Genomic DNA, 16,295 nt, shown 5'->3' with positions numbered 1-16,295 from the left:
CATGTAACCCCTACTTCAAGATTGTCGTAGACAAAGCATACACCTTTATGAGGGATATTTTCAGCTGGGTAATGCATCCTGCCACACTCGTCAGGAATGGTTTGAGGAACGTGATTAAAAGGTCCAAAATGTTGGCTTGGCCTCAAAATTCCCTACATCTCAATCCATTAAGGGAGCAACTTTCACAACTGTTGCGTCCATCTTGCCTCAATGGGTCAGAGGTGGATCAGATTCACAAGGGGGCCTACACAATATTAGGCATAAAAACCACACAATAAAAACATGACTGCTTTTAAGTACAAATGGGCTACGGGGTAAGAACATAACCATGGTGTATTTAGCCATGACCTTGCAGAGGGCAAACCTTTTTTTATACAAGCCTTATAGTCTATTCTCCATCTGGCCACAGCAAGCTGCTCTCAAAGAATTTTGATAACCTAAAGCTGTTCTTGTCCAACAATACCAAATTTTGTTACACAACTTTTTACTACACCTTCTATATAATACTGAAAGTGAAAAGTGTTTGATCTCAAGTCACTAATAAAGAGACAAGGAGCTCTCATTGGTCAGCAGTGACAGGTGTGAAGCAGGTGCTTGAGGTTTACTGTTTTAAACTATACATGAGGACCATCATTACAGCCTAACTGCCACTTAGTTTATCAAAAAGGCACAGGGAAATACTGCGGTTACACAAATCCTCTACTCAGGCATGCAGGCCAAAGAGAAAGCTTTCATTTCAAGCTTAAAATGGGATTTCAATTTCGGTCAGGCTTGGCTGGTGAATAATTTATCTACTATGCAGCTGCACAGATTTTGGACACATTCATTACGTCTTGAAAAGCACAGGCATGTCTGGAAAGAATTAGAACTCTAATGCTTAAAGTATCCAATCAGTAATATTACTGATTGCTATTAAGAAATGGCACAATTATTAACAAATTGCAGAAAATTAGAAAGGGGATAAATGGTAAAGTTACACAGCTGTGTACAATAATTCTGTTGCTCTTTAAGGAATTAACATTCATGCTGAAATTACTGTACACCAGTCACTGTGGTTATTTTACTGTCAAGATAGCATGCTGTACTACATCTACATCCTTACTGCTTAGTCCAATTAAATAAACAAAATAAATATTTCATCCAAACAACCATAAAATAGGTTTAAAATAAATCTGCATTCATTGGAAATGGTAATGTATATAATTGTAATGCCTGTAATTGTAATATAATTCTAATGACTTTACAATTCAAGACAATATGCCTAGGGAATCGATATATTTCATGAAGCAGCAAGGATATAAATCCTGTTTAGAATTAAGTAAAGAAATAAAAATCAGAGCCAGGTTAGATAGGTGCTCTGCCTCCATCTAGTGCACATTAAGCAGAATCACACCATCATTTAGAAAACTAAAAAATAAGTACAATGCCTTCACTTTCTTCTTATTCTCAAGTATTTTACAATAAACAAAAACAGAAAAATCCTACATGAATGCCTTTAATTACAGACAGTGGCAGGCATGTGCTATAGGAGTGTTTACACTGTAGGTGACCAAGTTCAGCTTTGTGAAACAGCAGATAAGACGGTAATCACCAGCAGACTGTCAATGCCTCCTTAATTTCATTGACCAGCCATTCGGTATCTTTCATTCAGGATTATCAATAATATTTAGTAAACAGATGAATAAATGTGCTACAGAGTAACGGGAGAGCCACACCTCTGCATTTTATTGTACAAAGTGTAAAAAAAAAAAACAAACAAAAAAAAAAAAACACACTACATGTTAACAACTATACCAAATAATAATAAAGAAACACACAAATGATTGCATGTTTAGTCTTTCACATACAAAACAACAGGAATACAAAATCACACACACACACTCACACTCACTTGACATTTAAATTAAATCCTATTTAGATTTTTTTGGTGTTTTGCCAGTGACTTTTTTCTTGGGTGTTGAAATGTCCTTGTGGCAGCAATCACAAACCCAGCATCCTAAAATAAACACACAGCACAATTAACTTTAGACAGAAAACTATTCTAAAGAGAATGCAGCTCAATAATTAATCTTTATTGCAGCTGAAGTTCACAGGATATTGTGCAACGATTTACTTGTGCAGCTAGCTTGTAGAACTGTCGCTTGTTCCTCATGATCAGGGCCAGAAACAAATAAAAATACATATTTGCTGGTTATAAAGGTTAAGGTGCACCATACTGTAGTCACTACTGCACCATGTTCAATTCTAGCCTAATCTTTTATTGCAAAGGAGCTTTAACTAAGAGTACCTTATGTACGTATCCATGGTGACTAAGTGCACTATTAACTTCAGTCAACAAACCAAATCAGCGAGAGTCTCTTACCCAAGGGAATGGACTCCATTCCCACGCAAAAGGTGTGGAAACCACGGTCACACTTATCACAGAACATCATTTCCTCTTCGTGATGGGGCTGCTCACACACTGTGCAAGTCTTACACTCCATACACTGCCACGGGTAGGTCTTTATTAGCACTACCAGCCCTGCACTCATGTCCAAGCAGGAGGGGTGACCTGAATACACAAACAGGTCTCCATCAGTGCTCACGCACACGTGCACACAGTACTCTCAACATAATGACAGGAGATGGAGAGGATCATGATGTAAACAAATGGTTAAGCCACATGATGTTTTTAAAGACTTCAAATAAATGATAAATAATAAGAAGAAATTATTACTTTATAGATTAATAGAGAATTATAAATTACAATAAGAAAGCTTTGAAAAAATAAAAGGCAAGGATTATGAATTATATATATTTATAAGTAAATCTGACATTTATTTACAATTACATTTATTTATCTTAAATTGATAATAATAATAATAATAATAACAACAATAATATTATTTCACAATATTTACACAGTAAAAAAGCTAGTATAGAGTGCAACTTTAGGTATTAGTTTCTTATATACACACACATACATACATACATACATACATACATACATACATACATACATACATACATACATATATACATACATACATACATACATACATACACACACACACACATATATACATACATATACACACACACACACACATATACACATACATATACACACACACACATAAAAAATCCTGAAGCACATTTGAAGTATTTACTTACCGCTGTTCTGGCATTGAGAGCAGTGGATGAGTGCCTCTGGTTTGCCCTTCCTGTTGGACTCCTTACCCTTCTGGCATATGCCACATATAGCATTGGGTATGACCTTAGGCTGCAAGGGCAGAGCAATGCTATAAAACCATGGCAACCAAAAGGTCCTATAATTTCCATAAGACTCAGTGGGCATGGGCCTCACACACCACACATACCATTACAACTTCATTTCAAGTCTTTAGTTAAAGCCAAAAGGTACAAAACAATGTAAAACATCACAGTATGTGGAATGCAGGGGCTTCCAGTCTTACCTGCAAAGGACCAGTGTGAGAGCAGGGTTTTATTCCAGTCATGCAGGAGCTCTACCTGCTCCCACCTGTATAATCAGTTGATTTAGACTTTCGTTAGACTCAGGTGTGGCTTCTGCTCGGATGGAATGAAAACCTGCTCCCACACCGACCCTTTGGGGATAATCTTGGACAGCACTGGTGTAACGTTGTCAGTAAAGTGGCAGCAGACTTAGCAATATATATTTCATTATTATAAAATGCCATACTGCACTTTTCTCACACTATAGAGATATCTTCAATGTTCTCTAAAGTCTTTCTTTACTTTTACACACATTAAATAAACATCTCACAACTCAAAGCAGAGCTACTTTCTTGTTTTGTTTCTTAAAGCAACACTGATTTTTTTATAACAGTGAATCTTTAATATAAAAAGTGTAATTATAGTCTAAAGTGTGCAGAAAAGAAAAAAGCATTTCATATTTCACGCTTTAAGAGCGCACATGAAACACTTGATTCGGAAAATAGGCTGAATATTTTCCTTTAGTGCTCGCACCATTAAAAAGTCTCTGCAATCTATTTGCTTTAAAATGTTTTTTATTCAAATGCTTAACTAATATGCAGGTCTAACAGGTCAAAGACCACACTATAAAAACTGCTAGAAACAGCAGTCTCAGGACATCAATGTGCAGGGTAAACCGTCGCTGGTTATAAAGCTCACATTTAAGTCAACATGAGGAGAAAAGCCTTCATTCTGTCACAGTAAGAGATGTTCAAATGCAATGAAATGCATTACAAAAGAGGGGAAACATTATCATTGTAAAAGACACAGCAGTTACACTAGAACACTCAACAGGACACAAGAACTCGTAGAAGAGATGAAAAGTTTATCATCCTGTACAGGAAATGGATCAACAGAAGCTTTACCTAGCAGTATTTACACTAAATTATTTAGCGTCATTCTATTTTATAGTAACTGGAGTTTATACTTTAAGGATTTAAATGAATAAATATAAACTGAAGTATATAATACTGGAAAGGAAAAACATGCACCACAAGATGTATCTTCCGATATGTTTAGTGTTTTTTTAGGTTATTAGTTCAGGGACAACACAGGAACACTAAACTCTAAGTGATTTTATATATATATATATATATATATATATATATATATATATATATATATATATATATATATAAATAAAACAAGCTTGCAGTGAGAAGGAACTATTGTGTAGTGCATATTAAATGTGTCTTGTGAGTTAGTGTTGACAGAAGAACTGAATCACTGACACAACTAATGATGTAACCAGCAGGTAATCAGGCTGCTTTCTTTGTCACTTTACAAAGGCACGCTGTGCTCTTGGCATTCTGACACAACTTCAATTTTCAACTAAATGCCGGGTATTTTTGTTATTTGGGTAATGCGTTATAATTGTGTCATTACGGTCACAAACACACTGCGTGTGTACACACACTGCTCCTTACATTTACATAGCTGGTCAAACTGTGATCCAGTCCAAAAATCGATTCTGTTTACGGCATTCGGAATGGTGCAGCTCCAGCAATGGTGAACACATTCAGGTTTGTGTAATAGGGTCTGCTGGGTGAAATAGATGTGTTAAATAAATGTTATTAAATAAATCCTTTACTTTTAATCTATGTTCCTTCTAACAAAAAATATAAGAGGATTTACATGTAAAGTTAACAGAACAACGAAGCTTGAGAGGATTAGAAGAGCTTCATTGCTCATTACTACAGAGCTGTGCAAAGTATGACCTTTTTTTCTCTAAAGTTCTTAACCACCAAAAAAAAAAAAAAAAAAAAAAAGAGTAATATCTTTTTTTAACAGTGCTTGTCCTAGTTTAGTCCTAACTTGTAAAGGTATAACTTTTGTTGATCCAAAGTGCTTTAACAATTAAAAAAAAAAAAAAAACCAATGCTGATCAGCCAAGACATGCTTGGTGTCTTCTTAGAGTCTGAGCTACAAGGCTAATGTAACTACTAACAAGTAACAGATTCACTGAGTGAAAAGACAGAAGCAAAAAATAAAAGCCGAAAGCAAACATGGCTTGGCTGGTTGACTATAAAATCAAAGCCGTCCATTTTACCCAGACTGGTTCATGTCAAACAGTAGTTTGGAACACTTGCATGCTACAAGAACTTGCAGGTGAATTCCACCCAAAATGACCAGATTTTGTTGTTCTTAACTGTTTCTTTACCTAATGCTCCAAAAAAATCACTTATTTTTAAACAAAATAAAATGCACTTTTTTAAACATCACTGGTGTTTGTTTTTGGAAGGAATTCTCCTATACGAAGAAGAAAGCATAGCTTTAATTTCTACAGATAATAAATATAACTCCTTGGATATTAGCAGCCAATCACATCGCCACACTCGCCTTTCTAACTGGCCAAGAGGTATTTCATAACATCTGAAGTAATGTTTATATGGTTGGGGTAAATATATATATATATATTATATTTTTTGTTTGCTTTAAAAAAAAAAAAAAAGAAAGAAAGAAAGAAAAAACCAGTGTGTGCAACTCAGCATTAAAACTTTAAAGTAACAACAGTGCCACATTACTGGCATGAACATTATTGCTCCCAAAGTCAGTGTTGATAAAAGTGACCACTCGAAAGGCTGAATGGTACCAAACAAGTACCTCTCTCGGAAAATAAAAGTTCCCTTGATGACTGCAGTCCCGAAAAAATTGCCTGTGTTTGTGTGTTGGTTGTTTAAGATTGTAGCATCGTTTAGACTCGGGGAAGATGAAAAGAGCTGGATTTCTCATTTAAAAGTGCTAGAAAAAAACAAGAAGACAAAATAAGGGGAAGTAAAAAAAAAATATATCAGGGGCTTTTGTCTTCTACCTTGTACCCAGGAACAGATTTGTGTTGGAGGGCGCGTTGAGTGGCGTCTTTGCTTTTGCCTTTGGACTGGACCCCACTGTCTTGGCTGTCTCCATCAGACGTATTTCCTGTTGAACTGTCCTAGATGGAAACCGCAACAGTGTTAACAACTAAAATTCCTCTTCTACTGAATGAATACAGTCAACTAATAATATCACCATGGCTGCAGAAATATGATTATCCTCATCCTAGTAGTTTACTGTTTTGGACTCCTGGACACTGATGGCTGTGACATTATCAGGATTTGAACCTGTGATCTCTGGATGATGGGGTGAACAAACCCATACTCACAGACATGGCAGTGTTTTACATTTAGTATTTAAAATGTTGTCATCTTTTCAAAATATATGATTATTTTCATGTGCTTTATAGTTATAAATCTATGAATAATGTTTCCCACCTAAAGCTGATAGACATATATGTAATGAAGATTTTAAAGCTTACAGAGGAGCCCTTGTTTTTCTTGCCATCATCCAGCTTTCCATCTTCACCATCCTCAGAGTCACCGTCACTGTCTGGGGCAGGCAGTTCAGGATCCAGTGGAGGTTCATACAAAGCTGTGTTTAAGGGCAAGTAGCGCAGCTCATTTGGAGAATACCTGCAAGCACATGTAAACAAAAAACTATTACAGGCCAGCGTTTATGTAAATAGCACTTGGAGCACAGGGAGAACAGGAAGACCATACAGTTATGTCTCTGACACAAGAAAGCAAGCTCAATTAGAAATAAGGTTTTCATCACACCTTTTGTAAAACTCCTGGAACTGTCCTGGGATGAGGGCAACTGGGTAGGGCCCAGTCTTTGTCCTTTCTGGTGGGAGGACTTTGTATTTCCCTTGAGGAACCTGTATTATCTGTGTGGAAAAAGGACAAGCTGTTTGTGAGACCCAAATCTGACAAACCAAATTTACAGAGAAACATTTTAGCTCAACACAATAGTTAAAGAAAAAAAAAGGTACAGGGGTTGGACAATGAATATGAAACCCCTTGGTTTTAGACCACAATAATTCAGATCTAGATCATATATAACCTAGATTTTATTAAAGTGAATCAGAGGCTGGATGATGGTTTTGAGTCACTCAAAACTTTCTGATATGTTGTTATAGAAAGTAGCACATGCTACTGTCTAAGTTGGAATCTGATTTTGTGTAGTTTTGTTTCTAACGCAAGTCTGTTCTACACATTGTTTTGTACATAACTAATACAAACATCCAATCCCACCTTTCCACTGAAACTGCTGTATCATTCACTTCAGGTTTCAGAAAAGAATCAGGAGCTCATCTTGTATGTGAATATAATGTGATGGATATGTAGATTTGATTAGTGAGTTTCACTCTGCTGTGAAGTCTTACGTGTGTTTGAAGGTCAAAGTAGGCTCTTCTTTCCTCCATGCGCTCTCGGTTGAAGTTACTGTTGAATTCTGCTGCTTTTTTAGCAGCTTTCTTGATGTACTCTGGTACTTTGCTAGCTTCAACCTTTTGAGGATTTTGTTGCTGCTACAGAGTCAAAGACACAAAAATGAAGAAATTAATGAATAAATAAATAAAAAGCAGGTTCAAATATAGTCAAATAAATAATATATAATCAAACAGACAGATGATATAACTCAAGGGCTTCCTTGAGAATAAAATACACAGAGAATTACATACAAAAGAAACCAACAGACATAACCAGAAGCGATCGTTTTGTTCTCAGCACTGTAGTTTGGCTAGCTAGCAAGAGTTACTGGTTTATTGTCAGAGATGCACAGAGCTATCACACTGAAGCCGGCTGATGTCCACCTTCACAGAATCACCCTTTTTACAGGAACTCACTAACTGGTGGTCTCGTATGGACTTACAACATTTTTATATTTTCTCAGAGTAGGAAATACATATTTAGTATCACAAAGTGCATTCTCTTGTACCAAACAGTCCATCTGCAAACCAATGGTGTAATTATATTTGGATGCAATTTCAGGTACACAAATCTGAATCCTCTTGGACTGCACAGCTGAGAGCTTGATCTGCTTCAGTAGAGAATAATGGGGCACACACCACAAAATCTGTAATGTTCACTTCCTAAAAATAACAGTGCAAAAAAAAAAAAGAAAAAAAAAAAAAGGGATCATCAGTGTTACCCAACCATGATCCCTTGCTGGAAATGGCATCACATTTTCTGAAGCTCAAAAAACTCTTGGCAAATTCTCAATTAACTTCTTCTACAAATATAAGTAGTTTGGTATTGTTGTAGCTCTCATTTCTTGTAAGTAATCTCACGATTGCTTACTTCAGCAATTTTTAATTTTATTGGATAACTTAAAAAATGAATAATTTATGGGCTTTTCACACAGAGCAGGGTTCACTGCAAAAACTGGTTATGTGAAAGTTGTCATGTGGACACCTGGAGGTGTTGTAGCTGATGACATCATTAGTTTCCACAACACACATGCATCATGAGTGACGGGAACTGTGTGATACTAAAGCGATGAGATGCCTTACGGGTACAAAAATAATCATCATCTAATTTTCGGCTTTTCCCGTTAGGTGTCGCCACAGCGAATCTTCTGTTTCCACCTAACTCTATTCTCTTCGTTCCTTCCATTTTCCACCTAACTCTATACTCTACCTTCCTCTTGACCTCTTACCTGGCAGCTCCACCTCCAACATCCTTCTACCAATATAACCATCTCCCTCCTATTTACATGTTCAAACCATCTCAATCTAGCCTCCCTGACCTGGTCCCCAAAACAGCCAACCTGAAAGCAGACCATCCTCAGAGTCATAGCCTCCGAATTCATGTACATGATATAGGTGATTCTACACCTAGGGAACTAAAGAACCGAGTGAAATGCACACTAGACTTCAAAATTCATCGTCACATCCTGCAGCTTTCAAGACAAAAACTTTAGTTAAATAAGTTTGAGCTAAAGTTTGAGGATTTCTAAAATAAATGGTTCTTACCGCACTCAGAGTGCTTACTGAGTACTCTTTGGTGATCCTCTGCCGCTCTCGCTCTTGAAGTATAACCGAGTACTCTGAATGTTTAGTTGGATACTCCTTAATCATCAGATCAATAACCTCATCACTGCGCAAAGCCGTAAGGCCTAGCAGACACAAAGCAATCAGATAAATGCTCACAACAAATATTAGACTAGAGCTTTAATGATTTGAAGACAATATTAAACATGTTCACACTCATGAGTCAAACACAAAACCCCAAACACTGTAGAACTGTCACTGATGGCATTTTATTATTCTTCTTATAAAAGATGCACCTTTATAACAAAGGCTTAAACCTTTAAGACACATTCCCAACAAAGAACATATAGATTTTTAATTTAATGGACAAATTAAAAAATAAAATATAGTACTGCACTGACATACATGAAAATACTTCTTACACAAAAAATATCTTACACACCTACATGTTGGAGAAAAGCTTAGACCTTACCTAATGTACACTGTGTCTCTGTGATGACATTCTGCTCTCGAAGATAAAGTTTTTCTTTGTGAGATAGGTCTCTCCTTTCCAGATCTGGAAAAGGACACACAAACAGAGTCACACAAACACACAAACACAAGACAGGCGCACGCAGACACAAGACAGGCGCACGCAGACACAAGACAGGCGCACGCAGACACAAGACAGGCGCACGCAGACACAAGACAGGCGCACGCAGACACAAGACAGGTGCACGCAGACACAAGACAGGCGCATGCAGACACAAGACAGGCGCACCCAGACACAAGACAAGACAGACACACTTTAGACCAACTTTGTATTAGATTGCATTAGCCAAATGTAATTTGTTAAAAATGACTTTAACCCTAAAATAAAATTGCTACAGCTATGTATCATACATGCATTGAAGTATCGTATATACCGATGGCTACTTCAGCATAGTTGTAGGAAAAAAGCCCGCTCGAACACTGAGACGAATCCACTGTCGATCACTAGTGAGACTATAGCGAGGCATCTCACAAGGCGGCAAGGCGAAAGCCCAACTAGTGACTAAAGATATTTATAATCTTGTTGTATCACCATCGTCCATAGTAAGACCAAAAATCTGTATGTTTTTATGTATTTATGTGCATGTTTATTTGTATATTGATGAGTAGCTGTTTGTTTATTTTTGTATTAACACAGGCTAATATGCTGTGTTTATACCTTTACAAATCAGACAGGAGACATGGCTCAGGTACCAACAGCTTTCACTATACATTTATATATTGTATATCATATACATGATAGGTAAAAAATAGGGCATGGAATCTGACACCAACTCTGTCGCAGCACTTCAAGCACTCAGTGCCTTATGTGTCAGTTCATGTGTAGTCTTCAGCCATTTTATTCATCATAACAGACCAAAGCAAAGAAAAAGAAGGGTCTTAAACACTAAAAAAAAATACAGTGTATATCAACCACTTCATTTAATCTCATTCAAAATCTCATACCTGGATACTTTCGCTTAAATGAGGTGACTCCTAAATATTCGCTGACTTGTTCCTGCAACATATAATACTCTCCCGTATCATCCGGGGGCCATTTGTACTCCGTCAGATTCTCAGCAGGAAAATATGTCGGCCTGTAACAAGACATGGAAGAGTTCAGATCAATAAGAGGAGAAGTTGTACAATGTACAATAAAATACAATGTAGGAAGATTTTTGAACACTTCATGAAACAATGGAACGGTTTTGTGGAAACATCAAAATAACCCCAAAAGCCACAGTTTTCAGTTTAAATCTCTACATAGACTTGTCTATGTGGCTTCTCACAGTGCGCGAGGAGTGCTGGGGGAAAATACATCTGAATATTTTTGATAGATAATACAAAATGGAGGCATCTCATTTACTTACAGAACAACAGTGTGTTACTTTAGCAGAAACTGCTGTTCAGCTTCAAGCAAAACATATGCAACATGACAAACGCTGGCACACTTGTATGTCTGTATTTCCTCTGTGAGAAGCCCAGAAGATTTAAAAGACAGAAAGCTCGGCCTCTGATAAGCCTTTGCTGGTCATTTCTAGCCTGGTGGAAGTACATCCTCTAAAATGTCTCTCATGTGCATCAGTTTCAGTTTCCATATATTTTTTCTGTAGTATGTATTTTAAATAAGGTAAGTAAATAAATTGTATTAACATGCATGAATTTAAATAAAAAAATGATCAAAAATCTGAAAATATATATAAAGATACACTATATTGGCAAAGGTTTTGGGACATCTGCCTTTACATGCACATGAACTTTAATGACATCACATTCTTAATCTGAGGAATTTAAGATTCCTCTAGAAGTGCATTTGTAAGGACAGACACTGATGTTGGAGGAGATGGCCTGGTCTCTGCTCTAATTCCTCCCAAAGGTGAGGTTGAGGTCAGGATTCTGTGCAGGTCAGTCAGGTTCCTCCACACCAAACACGATGATCCATGTCTTTATGGACCTTGCTTTGTGCACTGGTGCACAGCCATGTTGGAATAAGAAGTGGCCCCAAACGATTTCCACAAGTTGGGAGCATGAATTTGTCCAAATATCTTTGTATGCTGAAGGATTAAGAGTTCCTTTAAATGGAACTAAGGGGCCAAGCTCAACCCCTGCAAAACACCACACCATAATACCTCCTTCACCAAACTTTACACTACAAAATGTAGTCAGGCAAGTACCGTTTTCCTGGTGACCACCAAAGCCAGACTCATCCATTGGCTTGCCAGCCAGAGAAGCGTGCTTTACACCACTGCATCCAACACCAACTGCATTGCACTTGGTGATGTAAGGTTTGGATGCAGCTGCTTGGCCATGGAAACCCATTCCATGAAGCTCCCTACACACGGTTCCTGAGCTAACCTGAATGTCACACAAAGTTTGGAGGTCTGTAGCTACTGACTCTGCAGAAAGTTGGTGACTTAGAGCACTGTGTTCCTCAGCATGTGCTGACCCTGCTCTGTGATTTTCCATGGCCTACCACTTTGTGGCTGAGTTGCTGTTGTTCCTAATTGCTTACACTTTGTTATAATACCAGTAACTGTTATCTGTGGAATATTTATTTGTGGTATTATTATACGAATGCACTTATGGCACACGTGGCAACCTTTTACGGTACTGTGCTTGAATTCACTGAGCTCTTGAGAGCGAATTATTCTTTCACAAATGATTATAGAGGCAGCCTGCATGCCTCTATATTGGTGTCCCAAAACTTTTGGCAATATAGTGTATATAATTACAATATTAAAGGCAGACTTGTGTACATTTAAACTTCATTGCTGATATTTTATAGTAAAGTGAATATTGCTTAAGGCACACAGCTCCCATGACAATTATACCTTGGCTGATGTAATTTGATTCGTTTCTATTTTTCCCCGAACAATTTATGTTAAAATATATATATTTAAAAAAACAGTAGTAATTCTTTTCCACATGTACTGTATGAAATGAGTGAGTGTAACACAGTAAAAGCTCGTACCCCAGTTCATGGCTGCTGGTGTCGCAGCTCCTTGAGCTGTCTCCTGAACCCATTCTGCGTCTCTTGGGTGCCTGACTGCCGTCGCTCGAATTCTCTTCAGTGTCATCCTAAAGAAAGTACAAATGCATGATGGGAATAATGCCTCATTTCAGATGAGAGCAGACGGCTTTGCTCCCAAAAGGATCAATGACACTTTCATTTTCAAAATCAAACCTTTTTAATGAACTTAACACTTAAAGGTTGGTGTACAGATGTCACAGTGCTGAACAGATACTGTGGCCCAGGCGTGGAAACATTATTCATAAATTGTCAAATAAATTATGTCATAAACTGCCAGGCCAATGTGAGTGATGCACTGCAAGACCTGTCAATCTAAGTTCTGTCTTTAAAAAAAAAAAAAAAAACAGATTCTCTCTGCATCATCCTTGGAGACTTTAACAGAGCAAAACTAACTCATGAACCACCAAAATACAGGCAGCATACAAACTCTCCCACCAGAGAAAATAAAACTCTTGATCGTTGCTAGACAATTCTTAAATATGCATATTGATCAGTACCCTCGGGCAGCTTTAGGAAACTCTATTCATTGCCTGGTTCGTCTAATCCCAACCTACAGACAGAAACTTAAATCTGATAAGCCTGTAGTCAGTAAAGAGATGAACCAGTGAGGCAAAGCATGAACTACATGACTGCTCTGACTGCACCGAGAAGTGTTTTTAAAGCTGCAGTTGGATGGACTGACTGACATTGTGATATCTTTCACCAGTTTTTGTGAAGACGTGTTTCCAACCTAAATCTTCTGAACCACAACAAGAAGCCATTCTTTACAGCCAAACTGAAACAACTTCAGCAGGCCAAGGAGGATGGGGACAGATCCCTGTATAAGCAAGCCAGAAATTTACTGAAGAGCTAAGAGTTGCTTAAAAAAAGCTACTCTGTAAAGCTGAAAAACAGGTTTTCAGCTAAAGATCCTGCATCAATGTGGACGGACCTGCAAAACCTGACAAACTCATCCTGAAACTCATCACAAAAGAGACCCACCCCAGCCCACTGACTGCCCCATCACATCTCTAGTAATTCCTATAGCAACTCCCCAAAACTCAAGTTGCACTCACAATCTGCAAAAACAGTGTGAATCCAGAGGCCAACTGGCTCCAATCCAGTAGATGATGCGGTCAACATGGAACTGCACTACATCCTGCAACACCTCAAATGCCCAGGGATATATGCACAGATTTTATTTGTTGACTTCAGCTTTTAACAGAATAATCCCGGAAATCTTCTCCTCCAAACTCCAGCAGCTAACGGCGCCCTGTAAAATCTGTCATACCAGCTTCCTGACAGGCAGGAAACTGCATATGAGGCTGGGTTACCTCCAATATGCTGACAGCCAGCACTGGCACCCCCTGGGATGTGTAAACTCCCCACTACTATTCTCCCTCTATACTAATGACTGCACCATGAAGGACCCAGCTGTTAAACTCCTTGCAGATGTCACTAGAAGTCCTGGAAGGAGGTGTAGCGGCTGGTACTATGAGATGACAGTGGACATTAGAAGACACCCATCAACAATTCTCCAATGTACAATATCCAACAGTCATTTGTCATATACTATAGAGACTATATACTATACTATAGAGATGTTTCTGGGAGCCACCAGTTCCCAAGACCTGACATGGGAGTCCAACATAAACTCCATCATATATTTATATATACAGCATTTAGTAGACACTCTTATCCAGAGTGACTTACATTTTTCTTATTTCAGTTTATACATCTGAGCAATTGAGGGTTAAGGGCCTTGCTCAGGGGCCCTGCAGTGGCAACTTGGTGGACCTGGGATTCGAACCAGTGACCCGATCAGTAGTCGAACACCTTAACCACTGAGCTACCACATCCCACATCATCAAAAATCCCCAGCCATCTGCATCAGTTGAGGAAGTTTGGTCTGTTGATACAGTTCTACAATGCAGCCATAGAATCCATCCTCTTCACATCCATCACTGTCTGGATTGGAGCAGCCACAAAACAGGACAGGTACAGGCTTCAGAAGACAGTAAAAACAGCAGAAAAATAATCTTAGGTATATCCCTGCCCACTCTCCTTGGTTTATACTCCACAAGGATCAGGAAACAGGCATGAAATATCACTTTTCATCTCCTCCCATCTGACAGGCACTACAGAACATAACACAAAAACTGCCAGGCATAGGAACAGTGTCTTTCCACAGGCTAAACAATCCCCATCATAAACAGCTGACCTTGACTATATGCACCTCGTCCTTTAAAAACGCCACCACGCTCCTTACAAACATGTTACATTTACAGCATTTAGCAGATGATTTTATCCAGAGTTACATTTTATCTCATTTTTATACAACTGAGCAATTGAGGGTTAAGGGCCTTTGCTCAGGGGCCCAGCAGTGGCAGCTTGGTGGACGTAGGAATCGAACTCACAACCTTCATATTGGTAGCCCAACACCTTAACCACTAGGTTACTACCACGTGTTACCCTCCACTTTACTATAGCATCTATAAATACTGTACAAACAGAATCTCATCACTTATGTTACACACACTACTACTGCTGCTTGCACTATTCCCACATGCTGAACTGTATATTGTTGTTCTGTAAAAACAGTTACTGTTATTTGCACAACTATGCAACTACTTACTTCATTTTTCTGTATAACATTGTCTGTGAATTGTATAGTGTCATTATTTTATCTCAGTACATTTGAGGGTCATCAATACCAAATTCCTATTGTGTTTAAAAAAAAAACATACTTGGGCAATAAACCCGATTTTTATTCATAATGACATACTAAATTGATATTCTAGAAAAATGTCATGTTAAATACAGTTAGCATTTTTTACAGCATGTTATTATTCCTGTTGTGTTCGATTAGTTTTGCCTGATAACTAATATAAGCTGTACTCGATTATTTTAGGGGATTTGAGCTTGATGCTAATTAACACTCACGGTACTATTAGTTAGATGATTAGCTAAATGTCGCTGCGTTTGTTTTGCTTTTCGGAGCGACGCTAATTTTGCTGCACGGTTGTGACATTTATAGCCACACGGCACAACATATTATTGTGTCTTGCGCCACACTTTGACACATTAACCATTGAACCTGTGTGTTTGTATGATTATACAATTAGCCAGGCCGAATAGTTAGCAACCTAGCAAGACACAAAGAAAATGGTCAAATGCTCGCGCCTGTTTTGAATTATAAACTTAATTAGACCAAATTTCGTATTTAATTCATAAATAATAGAAACATATTTGGCAAATGACATCACGCAATAGTTGTATATACCTTTAAGGACTGTGCTCCAGGTGTAGCAGGATTACTATCGCACTGCCTCGGAGACAGAAGAGTTGCCATTTTGATTTTTAACGGACCATCACAACAATTCCACTCCGGCTGGAAACTAGGGACCGATAAGAGTTCCGCTGATATCTGATGATAACATTCCTTACTTCTACGCGACTTAAACTGCAGAAATA

The 16,295-nt window shown here is 38.0% G+C and overlaps 1 protein-coding gene across 1 annotated transcript; it reads right to left on the bottom strand.

Moving 5' to 3' along the window:
- Positions 1 to 1,818: 1,818 nt before the first annotated feature.
- phf10 (PHD finger protein 10) lies at positions 1,819 to 16,214 on the bottom strand. The gene is made up of 12 exons (XM_060872046.1): positions 16,105 to 16,214; positions 12,783 to 12,889; positions 10,778 to 10,908; positions 9,774 to 9,857; positions 9,284 to 9,426; positions 7,694 to 7,837; positions 7,086 to 7,195; positions 6,788 to 6,941; positions 6,305 to 6,424; positions 3,154 to 3,262; positions 2,363 to 2,551; positions 1,819 to 1,996 (listed from the first exon to the last, which is right to left on the bottom strand). Exons 1-12 carry the CDS (start codon positions 16,171 to 16,173, stop codon positions 1,911 to 1,913), a joined length of 1,446 nt encoding a protein of 481 aa, XP_060728029.1. The 5' UTR covers positions 16,174 to 16,214; the 3' UTR covers positions 1,819 to 1,910.
- Positions 16,215 to 16,295: the final 81 nt, after the last annotated feature.

The sequence above is a fragment of the Tachysurus vachellii genome, chromosome 6 (assembly GCF_030014155.1).
Source record: "Tachysurus vachellii isolate PV-2020 chromosome 6, HZAU_Pvac_v1, whole genome shotgun sequence".
Taxonomy (NCBI): Eukaryota; Metazoa; Chordata; class Actinopteri; order Siluriformes; family Bagridae; genus Tachysurus; species Tachysurus vachellii.
The sequence above is the reverse complement of the archived record's forward strand: the minus strand, read 5'-3'. Positions and strand labels throughout refer to the sequence as shown.

What these genes read in the sequence shown, in the direction of transcription:
- phf10 (XM_060872046.1), bottom strand. Translation starts at nt 16,173, where the DNA reads ATGGCAACTCTTCTGTCTCCGAGGCAGTGCGATAGTAATCCTGCTACA. An exon ending in ACTTTGACCTTCAAACACAC is followed by an intron (nt 7,196 to 7,693) that starts GTAAGACTTCAC and finishes TTTTCCACACAG; the next exon opens with ATAATACAGGTTCCTCAAGG. An exon ending in TTCCAGGAGTTTTACAAAAG is followed by an intron (nt 6,942 to 7,085) that starts GTGTGATGAAAA and finishes ATGTGCTTGCAG; the next exon opens with GTATTCTCCAAATGAGCTGC.